The sequence below is a fragment of the Mytilus trossulus genome, chromosome 1 (assembly GCF_036588685.1).
Source record: "Mytilus trossulus isolate FHL-02 chromosome 1, PNRI_Mtr1.1.1.hap1, whole genome shotgun sequence".
In the NCBI taxonomy this organism is placed as follows: domain Eukaryota; kingdom Metazoa; phylum Mollusca; class Bivalvia; order Mytilida; family Mytilidae; genus Mytilus; species Mytilus trossulus.
Window position 1 is genome coordinate 20,804,422 of NC_086373.1, and position 12,647 is coordinate 20,817,068.

The window sequence follows — 12,647 nt, forward strand, 5'->3', positions numbered from 1 at the left end:
TCAAACTTTGAATCATTTAGTGGGAGACATTATGTATATTGGGATAGAGATGTTAAAGGCTCTAATTGAATTATCGTACCTTGCTCTTTAAACTGTAATATCAAGCATGAACTTTGATTATGTTCGCAAAAATAGTGCTAAACATCATTGAACTATTCAATTTGACATGAGTGGTGAAGTAGTATGTCATGAAATGTAAATAATGTAAGTTAAATTGACTCAAAACTTGCTGCACAGACCTTTTCTAAATAATAAGAAGACTTAGATATCTTAGTTAAACTTTGACTTATATATCTTCACAATGGATAGGTAAAGGGTAGATCTCAAGGTATAATCAGAATTCATTCAACATACAATTAATACTGAATATCATAGGTTCTAATTTAGTGCTACATAACAAGGGAGAAATGGCTCACATTTTATTGAAAAAGTTAAATATTGATATCAATGCAACAATATTTGACGACATATTTCACCAAATAAATAACACCTATATCATGCATTTAAAACAATATGTGACATGCAAGGTTTAAAACTTGCAACCAATTTTTTATTCCTCTCTTTGAAATCAATCTCAATTACAACTAAAAATATTTGTTTTCTCTAATTTTATAATTACAATTACAGTTAAATTGCTGCCATTTTAAAACCAGAAATTAATCTTCAAATTGGATTACAAATGTATTACAATAAAAATTAGACTTTTAGTAAATGTTTTTATTAGGAACCCTGTTCTCAGAAGAATGACCCAGGATAGTTTCCGTCATAGCTATACATATATGTATCACTTGATAACAGAAATCTTCTATACAAGTTATATAAGTTTTTAAAAAAATTCTCCCACAGACTATTCCTATAACTTTATGATGCTGATGATAGAATCTATTATAGCTATTTCCATTACCTAAATTGACATTTGTAAATATCCTTATAGAAAGTCTGAAAACTTCTAAATGCCTTTAACTGTTGCTTTTGTCAGGCAACAAGTTATCATTCACAACTCTTTGTTTGTTTTTCAGACTTCTATTCAGGAAAGTTCAAAAAATAAATCTTTGTACATTAAAAATTTATATTTGAAAAACTATAAGAAATGATACTCAAATATATTTGTTTTCTCTAATTTTATAATTACAATTACAGTTAAATTGCTGCCATTTTAAAACCAGAAATTAATCTTCAAATTGGATTACAAATGTATTACAATAAAAATTAGACTTTTAGTAAATGTTTTTATTAGGAACCCTGTTCTCAGGAGAATGACCCAGGATAGTTTCCCTCATAGCTATACATATATGTATCACTTGATAACAGAAATCTTCTATACAAGTTATATAAGTTTTTAAAAAAATTCTCCCACAGACTATTCCTATAACTTTATGATGCTGATGATAGAATCTATTATAGCTATTTCCATAACCTAAATTGACATTTGTAAATATCCTTATAGAAAGTCTGAAAACTTCTAAATGCCTTTTACTGTTGCTTTTGTCAGGCAACAAGTTATCATTCACAACTCTTTGTTTGTTTTTCAGACTTCTATTCAGGAAAGTTCAAAAAATAAATCTTTGTACATTAAAAATTTATATTTGAAAAACTATAAGAAATGATACTCAAATATATATTTAATTATATTTTCTGAGCATGCACTTCAAATTAATGTATGACATATAAACCACTATTTCTTAAAAATTGATGAATTGGCAAGGCTTCTATAATTATGACATCAATAACAAAACTCATAAAATTGTCAGTTTTGTTAAAAATTGGTGAAAAAAAGAAAATTGAAAATTATTGATGCAATGCTGATAAAATGAGCTAAAAATTCTAAACTGTCATTCATTTCATGATTCTTGAAATAAAATAAAGACAGTGTGACCTTGAATGACACATGTGCCAAAAATGTAGTTTGACTTACATTGTATGTGCAAGGGTTGAAATAGCAATAGGCTGGCTCATGTGTAAAGTGGTTTTTTTTCTACTAAATTGATATTAGAATTTTGTGTTTATATATAAAAATTATAGCAACACAGGTTAGCAGAAAAAATGTTGTCCAGTCATTTTATATGTCAAATAGAAAATTCCTTTTTTTAAGATAGCAACAAATTCGCATCATTGTACTAAAATGCCCAATAATTACAATTTTGGATTTCATTTATCATTACATGGGATAATACCCCACCCTGGTTCCAATGTACTGAATATTATAAATTAAAGATTTTTTTCAATACCCAATCTCATTTATGGAGGAATTTTTAATATAAGATGAGTTTTACAACAGTTTTAATTTTGTATTACCACACTTTAAAAATCTCTGCAATTAGGCAGAAAACACATTTGTTGTATGTAATTGGTTGTTTTTTTATGACACAAGTGTATGTACATAAAAATGAACAAATCAGAGAATAGATGTTATACCGATTAGTTATATCATTAATACTCACACTAACCTGTATTTTGTTTTAACAATCTACACAAATATTGAATAGTAGATGAAACCCTTCCATGAGAAATCTTATGTAAGTTATGAATAAAATGAAACAAATAATAAAGTACAAAACAACAAACAGTAATAACAATCATCTACTCTGTTTTTGATTCACTTTCATTTTGAGTCTTTTCCTCTGTGTTTTTATTTGATTCCTCTAACGATGAGTCTTTTTTATTAGATTGTTCATCTGTCACATTTTCTGATGGTTTGCTGTCTGTAGATTTTTCTGATTGATTAGGTTTGATTTCAATGAGTCCATTACTGTCTCCTTCTCCACCTGAATTATCTAATATATCTTCATCTATTTCTTCTGAATCATCTAAATTAACTTCCTCTACATCATCATCTGCTATTTCTTCTTCAATGTCATCTAACACTTCCACATCATCATCTGTTAAAGGAAACAATATAATTATTATGGTAAAATTTCTGAATTATCTCCCCTAGTAAAAATGATTTAAAATTAACATATTTCATTCTTTAATCCGCTAAGTCTTCTTTTATTCAATTACGACAGGTGCCACATGTGGAGCAGGATCTGCTTACTCTTCCGAAGCACCTGAAATCACCACCAGTTTTGGGTAGGGGTTTATGTGGCTGTTGTACCCCTATTTGTGACATTTTTACCTATTGTGTCTGTTTGTTTTGTTCATGCATCGTTGTCAATATAATGGAATTTTACACAACTGTCATACAAGTGAGAAGTTTAGCGCTATAAAACCAGGTTCAATCCACCATTTTCTACATAACAAAATGCCTGTACCAAGTATTCCTCAGAGTTAATTTTTTTATAATTATATTTTTTACTAATCCAGAACACACTATAATTTCAAATTATTTAAAGATTTTTTTGTAAGTTGTAACTGCTGCCAATGTCAGATGTACCATTAATTAGTCTTGCTTCAGAGACTATCATTGCAACTTCCGGTAAGACACAACCATGTTGTTGGTATAAAGAAAGATTTCATTTCCCACCTGACAAAAACTCAATTATGTCAAGTCTTGTTGCTCTACAAATATTTATATTGTAACAAGAATTCTGCAAGTATTGCATGGTAACAAAAATACCTGTTACAAATTATTTTGACTGGAACAAAATTAATCATTAATTTGTTGTATTTCCTATTCAAATATATAAGTCCTAATATAATGTGAGGTTTAAACTAAAAATGTATGAAAACTTTCTGTTGCGAATAAACTAACTAAAAGAGTTGTTTCATTCTTATTTTTCAGGAACTATAACTCTTCAAAAAAATCATCTGAACAGAGCAGAATAAGAACTTGATCTTAAACTTGTCATGGTCAAACTATATACACATAACAAATCAATATCTTTCAGTTTAACAAAAAAAGTGAAAAAAATTATTGTTTGTGTGAATTTTCTAAGCCCTAGGACAATAACTCTCCCAAAAACATATCCAAAGAGTTAAACTATATAACATACATGTATTTCAGGTCAATATCTTTAAGCTTAAAAAACAAATACCTGAAAACTGATTATTTGTGTGATTAAATATCCAAGTTTTAGGATATAGGACCATGTGAAAATATAGATGAAGAGAAAGCCTTACCATCAATAGATTCATTCACTTCTTCCTCATCATCATCGTCATCATCTAGCACCTCATATACTTCATCTTCTGGAGATAAAAATAAATAATGTTTAAATGAAGATTCTTTTTTCCTTTTTTTTTTCCCATAACATGAAAATGTACTGCATATTAAAGGTAATTTTTGCTAATTGGTCTGACAGTTATTTCGTAGTGCATTTCTTTTAGACAATAAATGAAAATTTAATGTGCTTTCTCAATAATATTTTTTCAATGTGTGATGGTTCTAATTTTGGATCAAAATCATAGAAAACTTATATGGACAATTTTATGTTAAGGGGGTCTTGAAATTCTCTTGACAGCTTCAGAAGTGATAATTTTAAACATTTTCAGCTGGACCAAATCACCACTTTACTTCATGACCCAATCTTTTTTACAGTGTCATTTCAACCCCGCCCCCTACTTGCTATTTGAGGCATAAAATATGGAGAAATAAATTTGGAAAGGGGTATAGAAAAAATTGGCAAGTAACACATGGTCCACACTATAAAGGACTATATTCGTGGACAATGAAAATCAAAAGATGATAACTGTGTATTCAGACCAATTAACAGGAACATGCTACATTTTTTTCATGAATATTGTACAAGACTTAAGCCAATATATAGTGGTGCATACTCATTTTTAAGAGGTGTTAGCTGAAGTCAAATTGTTGTGGAATAATTGTATGTGTAGTAAGTTAGAATGATCATGGTTCATGGTAAACTTCATTAAATCTATAACTAAATTGTAGCATTAATAAAATGACCTTCCTGTTGTTTCTATTAAGAAACTCTTTTCGTGGGTAGTTGTTCATAATTGTTTATTTCAGCAAGCTATTTCTGTTCTAATTCCAGCTAATTTGGATATTGAATAGTTTTTATACGGGACCTATAATGGTATACACATGTCTGGTGTCCATCCGTCTGTCTGTCCGTCTGGCCGTCGTAAACATGTTGCACCGTAACTTGAGAACGACTTATCCAAATTTCATGAAACTTAATATAGTTGTTTCTTATGATGGTCAAATGATCTGTATACTTTTTTTGGTGAAAATTAGATTTAAACTTTTTGATTTACGGCACTTTGTAACTAAAACAGGGGTGTGTTTTTTTCACATGTCGCACTGTATCTCAAAAACGATTCTTGATTATGGCTTAAAACTTTAAACACTTCTTAGTTATATTAATCTTAATATCTGTTTATTTTTTGGTGATGATTCAAAATTTCATTTTTGAGTTATTGAGTATTTTGTAAAAAAGGGGGAGGGTTTTTTTTACATTTCGCGCCATATCTCAAAATAGATTTATGATTATTGCTACAAACTTTACACATGTCTTTATTATATTAATCTTAAGATCTGTATACTTTTTGATGATGATTCAAAATTTTATTTTTGAGTGATTGAGTATTTTGTAAAAAGGGTGAGTTTTTTTTTACATGTCGCGCCGTATCTCAAAAATAATTTATGAATATTGCTTAAAACTTTACCCACTTCTTTGTTATATTAATCTAAAGATCTGTATACTTTTTGGTTTTGATTCAAAATTTTATTTTAGTGATATTTAGTTTTTATTAAAAAAAAAACGCCATGTCTCAAAAACTATATATGGTTATTGCTTAAACCTTTCTCAGAAACTATTTATGATTATTGCATATAACTTCCACATAAGACGTCGGGCGTATCATGCGCTCATGGTGCAGCTGTTTATTCAATTATTTGGAACAATGCTTTTGATTGTCAGATTTAAATTTATATAAATTGTTCTACATTTAGAAATTACTGCAACTTATTTTTAATAAATTGACGAATGGCTCTTTGTTTGAAACATGAATGGGACACAGGGAAGTAACTTTGTCATATTTATACTTTCTATTTATGAAATTCTAACATTGCCTCTTTAGTTGGTTATATCTTTTTTCAAAGTTCCTTCCATGTGAAGCATATAAATTTTCATTAACAGAAAGAAAATAACCAATATACATTTAAAATAATGGTCCTTGCTCAAAACTACCACCAAAAGAATTGTTACAAAATTTATCACTAAAGGCTAACATTGTTGCTTCATCTTATAAATTAATATACAACTACATCCATTTTTGTCAAAGTTGTAATAAATTAACAGAAAAAACAAGAATGTGTCTGGTATACAGATGATCCCCTCGTACTATCATTTACTATGTTCAGTGGACCTTACAATTGGGGTCAAATATCTAATTTGGCATTAAAATTTGAAAGATCATCACAAGGAACATGTGTAATTAGTTTCAAGTTGAATCAAAAACAAAACTTTAACCTGAAGCAAACAGACGGACTAATGGACGCACAAATGGTCACACAGACCCAAAATTATATTGACACTAAGTTGTAACAAATTAAGAACTTAAGAGGTTGATATTATACCTTGGTCCCCATCTTCATCCTCATCATCATCGTCTTCATCTAATACAACCACTGAATCATCCATGTCATCATCATCATCATCACTACAGAAAAAAATTATCTCTAATTTTTAACCAAAACTATGAGAGCCATTTATAGTTCTCTATATATTAAACAAGATATTATTAACTCACAATGTTGACTGAAGTGCAGGATCAACAATCTTTTTTAAGGTCAAGGATTACGTACTGTAAAGCCACATATGTTCATGTGCACTTAATGTCCTTATTTCATGTTTAGCCCTTTCTAGCAAACATCAAGCAATTCAGTTTCCCGAAATTTTAAATTCACTTGATTTAATTGAATTAGGAAAGATCCAAAATGTTCATATTTGCAACAATTTTATTCCCATTCTTTTTATACTCTACTCCTGAAAGTCGCAAAAATTAGTTTGTTAACATGGTTAATGGTATTCTTTTTTTTTTTGCAGTTCTTATTAAATGTGCAAACATCAAACTTTATTTATGATATAAATATTGTAGCTGTTTTAGCAAAGAAATTTTGATTTTAAGTCTCCATCTTGAATAATGTAATGTCAAATATTTCAATGTTCTGGTAGAGTCAATACAGAGTTCTCAACATTAAAATACATATACAAACCTGACTCCATTTTCTACTTCAATGTCCGATGCTAAATAATACTGTAATGGATTGGGCCACATGTCATCTTTAACTACCTGAAATATATAGTTAAGTCTCAGTAAATCAAATTCATTGACATGTAATTAAATACAAGATAATTTTTGTTTTGTAAAGATTTGGTGACTGCAAAAGAAGTACAACATTCTTAAAATATTTTTTAAGGAAAAGTCATAAAATGGATGACAATATTGTGTCAACTAAACATAATCACTATCTTAAAGTCTTTAAAAAGTTTGTTTGATATTCACAATGCAATGAACACATGATGAATGTTTTACAATATTTACATTTTTACCCTCAAAGCAAAACAAATAAATAACTGAAATTATCCTGTAAACAGAATTTAATTCTGAAAGCTTTGTTTTAATCTATTTTTTATGTAGACAATTTTAAATCATTTGTAAATCATACAGAAATACAATTTTTGTTATCTTTTGGCCTTCAAACATTGCAACAATTTTTGGATTAACATTGTACTTACTTCTGCTATGTCATCAGCTGAGGGATCAGTATTATCTTCAAACCACTGGAAAAAGCTTCGACTCTGACCTCGTTTTCTTTTCCGATTGTTTCCATTTTGTTTTATTTTTGCAGATATGTCCATTCCATTTTTCCATTCTATTTTACTGGATTTTGAAGTTGGATCACCTATTCAATTATTTGTTTAAACAATTAAGCTCACACACCAAGATATTTGTTTTTTCAACATGTAAATTTGCTGGAATTGTTTAGAAAATGTTATTGTTAATCTTATAAGATGCTACATTATATTAATTTTTCTTTCATTTTTGCCTGTGTATTTTTCATCTTGATTTACTCTGACAATAAATTGCTGTTGTGTGTAACATTTATTGTGCTCAGCACTGGGTGCCATGATTGGCTCAATAAAACAAAAATGATTGGTATTTGAATTGGCTGTTAAATGTCCAGCAGCAAATGTTTCATGAGCATTTATTGTGAGGACAACATAAAAAAAATACTTTAAAATCAATTGATTGGTATTGGTGATTTTTTAAACTAGAAAGGAGCATGATGCCAAATAAAATATGTGTGGTTCCAGTTACATCTAAAAAAGTTAAAGCATGTAGGAATAAATTTTTTTTTTAACTTATTGGTTATTTTTTACATTGAGTCTATGGGAGCAACATTCTGACTTACACAGTGCTTAATGAAAAATGTCAAAAAAATCTTTAGAGTAGACTACTATTAAGACTAAACAGTTGGATCAGTAGGGTAACTGGAACCACACATATATGTTTGTTTAACCTAAAAAAAGGCAGATAAATAATATTTTAATCAGATACAAACCTGTAAAAGATAAGTGAAATTCCTTCACAAGAACGGTATTGCTGAAATATGGATTTGAAGCAAACACAAAGCTGATTTTATATCCTGATTTAATATCCTCAAATTCCTCTACCTCTAGCTGAAATCAAACCAATGCATTACTTAAATTATTTGTAACAAGCATTCTGAAAGTATTGATGCATGATGGCAATAGTCTCCTACCAAAATGTACCAGTTAAAAATTGATTGAATTGGAACAAAATTCTAACTTGATCTAAAATTTGTCATATTTTATACTTCATATCAATATCTTCAAGCATGACAGAAAGAAGTGTTGAAAACTGATTATTTGAGTGAATTCTATAAGAGTCCAAGGACCATAACTCTGTATAAAATCATTAGGTCAGAACAAAATTTGAACTTGATCGGTAACTTGTCTTCATAAAACTATATTACAATCTTTGATTCCATATCTTCAAGCAAGACAGAAAAAAGTGTGGAAAACTGATTATTTGAGTGTATTTTATTAGTTCAAGAACCATAACTCAGCACAACATCATCCCATTGGAACAAAATTCAATCTTAACCTGTAACTTTTTCATGATAAAACTATATATATATGTTCTGGACCATATGAGTATTTGGACCATACGCGTATGGTCATGACCATATGGGTATATACTCATATGGTCCGACCGTACGCGTATGGTCCGACCGTACGCGTATGGTCGGGGTAATTGACACTCTGTAACAGTTTACTTTTAATACTTCTAAACTCTTCATATGGTATGACCGTTCATTAAAAAGACGCTATCATATAGGCAATTTTGTTATTATATTATAATGAAAAGATTAGCTAAATAAAACTTAGAAGTTTCACATATTTAATTTTACTTACTTGTCAAGACTATAATAAACATATTTTATACCGATGGTCATTACCGATTTGTTATTACGAATGATGGCAATATGTCGACTTAAAAAAATAAATTCCAAAAATTGCATTATGAACTGTTACACAAGAAGTCACTGGAAAGTAAAAATAATACTTTGTCATGTAACCATCATTGTTTTTGTATTATTGAAACTTATATAATGTAATTAAAAAAAAAATATACCTATATGGTCCAAATACTCATATGGTCTGGCCCGTTAATAACCAAACGAGTATTACAATGTATACTCATATGGTCGGACCATATGAGTATACGCATATGGTCATGACCATACGCGTATGGTCCAAATACTCATATGGTCCGGAACATATATATATAATTATCCAAGGACCATAATTATATAACTTCACAAAATCATTAGACTGAAACAAATCAAACCTGATCTGTAATTTGTCATGATATTTATAACACTAAACCAAATGTCAAATCAATATCTTCAAGCATCAAAACAGACCGAGTACAAACTTAATGTGTGGGAAACTGATATGTTGGACTGACAGATGGACAGATAGACAGACGGAGTGCAAACTTAAAGAACCTTTCGTTGGTAAGGGACTAATAAAAGCATAAAACTAAGTCAAGGAATAACAATTAATAACACATAAAATTCAGAAAAAGACAATCTCAAGGACAGCAACATTACTAACTAAGTAATTTTTAAGTTAAATAAACTGAAGCCTTGAAGAAAAAAAAACATTAGTACAAAATACAAACCACAGTATACAAACCACAACGTAGAACAGAGAGGCCTGACCAACACAAACCCCACTAAAAAAGGGGAATCTCAGGTGCTCCAGAAGCGTAATAGATTCTTCTCCACATGTGACATGGTAGGAAATGACAACTAAAAACCAGAGACATATAATACAATTGTATTATATATGTCTCTGTATAAACTAACTAGATTCCAGACTTTGGACATGCTCATTGATAAATGCGGTATGATTAAACTAGTTCTTAGTTGTTTTTTTACTCCCTCCATTTTCACCAATGCATGACATTTTACAAATTTCACATTTACTTACTTTACTTAAATAATGAAGGCAATCTTCTTCTACGTCTTCTAGAACAGCAGAAATCTGTGGATGATTTACAAACTGAAAAACTGTTAAGGAATAAATTACTGGGTTGCTTACTTTAGAATACCATGCAAAAAATGTTTGTTCAATGTATAACAGATACATTGTATAATTTGGTATAAACAATGAACTTGAACTCCATGTAAGTGTATGATGATTAAGTAACATGTGTCATATGACACATTCACAAGTTTTATGCCACAACATGCTTTTTGTCCTTTTTGGGAAAAAGTACATCTATACATGTATGTCATACTAGTCTTGCTTGTGAAATATTTTAAAAGTTAACTTTTTGTAGATGTTGCCTGTGATTTTCCATAAAATTTACTTCTTCACTGAAGACTTCACAAGTTGATTTGAAGTAAAAGTTTTGTGTAGCTACATTTTTGTTGAAAGACATGTGTGTAAAAAGAAAGAAATGATGAACATATGATTTGCTATGTCTCTTAGAAAACATTCACTTTTTATTTTTGTAAAATTGGTGCAATTAAGGTATTTGTAGTACTTACAATGTACATGATACTCGCATTCACAAACATGGCAAGACAGTTTGTTGAATGTGAATTTATTATGAAGCATTCAGGGACAGTAACACAGAAAAGATTTTTTACTGACTTTGAAATAACTAAATTTATGCAACTCAATCATGTGATGCAAGGAATGTGAACAAGTACAGTAGATTGGTGGGGGTTACAATTTAGGCATATTCATATACATTTTTGCAAGAGGGAAAATCTTATATGGGCTAAATTTTCCTTCATTGTGAACAAGGGAAAATAATTCTTTTTAAATATCTACTCTAGGTTTGTCCCAAGCCAGATTTCCAAGTGTGAAGTTGTGGAAACAGCATATATTAAACACTTGAAAGGTACATGTAGGAGCACTTCTGATCCCACTTTTCCAAGAGAGATAACTCAAATCTATCCTTTACTCTATATTGTGGTAAAGGGTAACACATCTTACATGTACATGTCTTTGAGCCAAGGCTTCCTGAAATAACAACAGCTTTGGTATTGAGTTCATTGGTTTTTTTATTAAGTTTGTTGAAGAAAAAATATCAATTGCTACCTGTCATGCCTGATTAGCGGTAAAACAATAGTGAAACATAATAATATGTGATGACTTTAAAAATATACAGAAATTAATAAAACCTATAAACCCAAAATTTTAGAAGATATTAAAAGTAAATTACATTGTATGATTTATCAGACATTTCAGATGCTGAATGGTCTTAAAAATAAAATAGATGCTGATGTGTTTAGATACCAATTTACAAGGTCACTGGTGCTGATTTGACTTTTTCTGGACTAAAGGTGTGGATTTTAATTGTATCTCAAAATGGTAAATATATAACACAAAACATCAGTAACTCCATGTGTGCCAAACACCTTATAGCTATTTGTCCGCCATTACTGGATATCACACAGGTTCCCTTAAAATTATGACGTCATAAAACAAAATAGCTGACGCCACAATGAAAAAGTGATTGTTGTATGCGTCAAAAGTTCAAGCGGCAGGGTCAGCCGGGAATAGCGATAAGGTGTATTCTCTTTCACATGTACATAAAGGTTTACAACATTTAATACAAATATAAAGTTAAGTCTGACAGGAGAAAATTGACTAAAAATCAGTCCCAAATTATGAGAATTGGTATTGCGACAAATAACCTGTTACCAAATGCAGAGGGAATGGTGAAAAAACAATAATACCCAATGAATCAAAGTTCTAGTTTCAGTTTTGTAAAAGGATACTGCTGTAACCCAAAAATTTGGTATGTTCTTTATCAGCTCATTCCTTTGCTCATAATGTGGTTTCCTTAGCTTGTTGTATTTCTGTTCTACTTGGAGAATTTCTTCGCTAGCCTTTTCATTCAGTGCATCAATTTTATTCTGACAACCATCAATATCTTCCAGTGCTTTTTGTCTATAAAAATCAAGGCTTTGTTCTACGTCATTGGCATCGTCTGACAAGGTTTCAGAGAGTTTTTGTACTTTGGCAAGTGGTTGGGCAGTCTCTTCAGAATTAGCCATAATGTATTTTTTCAACCTTTCTTACTTTGTTTATGTATACACTAGATTTTGAATATGATCTATTTTGCGCGAATGCGAGTGTAATACACAAATCTGCAATTTTGTAAGAATCATTACGATTGGATAATATTGT

The 12,647-nt window shown here is 29.9% G+C and overlaps 1 protein-coding gene across 1 annotated transcript; it reads right to left on the reverse strand.

Moving 5' to 3' along the window:
* Positions 1 to 404: 404 nt before the first annotated feature.
* LOC134718276 (protein SET-like) lies at positions 405 to 12,627 on the reverse strand. Its single transcript, XM_063580772.1, has 8 exons — positions 12,236 to 12,627; positions 10,431 to 10,502; positions 8,471 to 8,588; positions 7,644 to 7,810; positions 7,121 to 7,197; positions 6,482 to 6,564; positions 4,060 to 4,128; positions 405 to 2,879 (listed from the first exon to the last, which is right to left on the reverse strand). Exons 1-8 carry the CDS (start codon positions 12,512 to 12,514, stop codon positions 2,581 to 2,583), a joined length of 1,164 nt encoding a protein of 387 aa, XP_063436842.1. The 5' UTR covers positions 12,515 to 12,627; the 3' UTR covers positions 405 to 2,580.
* Between the last annotated feature and the right edge of the window lie 20 nt (positions 12,628 to 12,647).

Coding starts and splice junctions, on each gene's coding strand:
- LOC134718276 (XM_063580772.1), bottom strand. CDS start 12,514: ATGGCTAATTCTGAAGAGACTGCCCAACCACTTGCCAAAGTACAAAAA. Junction 4,129..6,481: donor GGATGAAGATGGGGACCAAG/GTATAATATCAA, acceptor TTTTATCTCCAG/AAGATGAAGTATATGAGGTG. Junction 2,880..4,059: donor AGTGAATGAATCTATTGATG/GTAAGGCTTTCT, acceptor TTCCTTTAACAG/ATGATGATGTGGAAGTGTTA.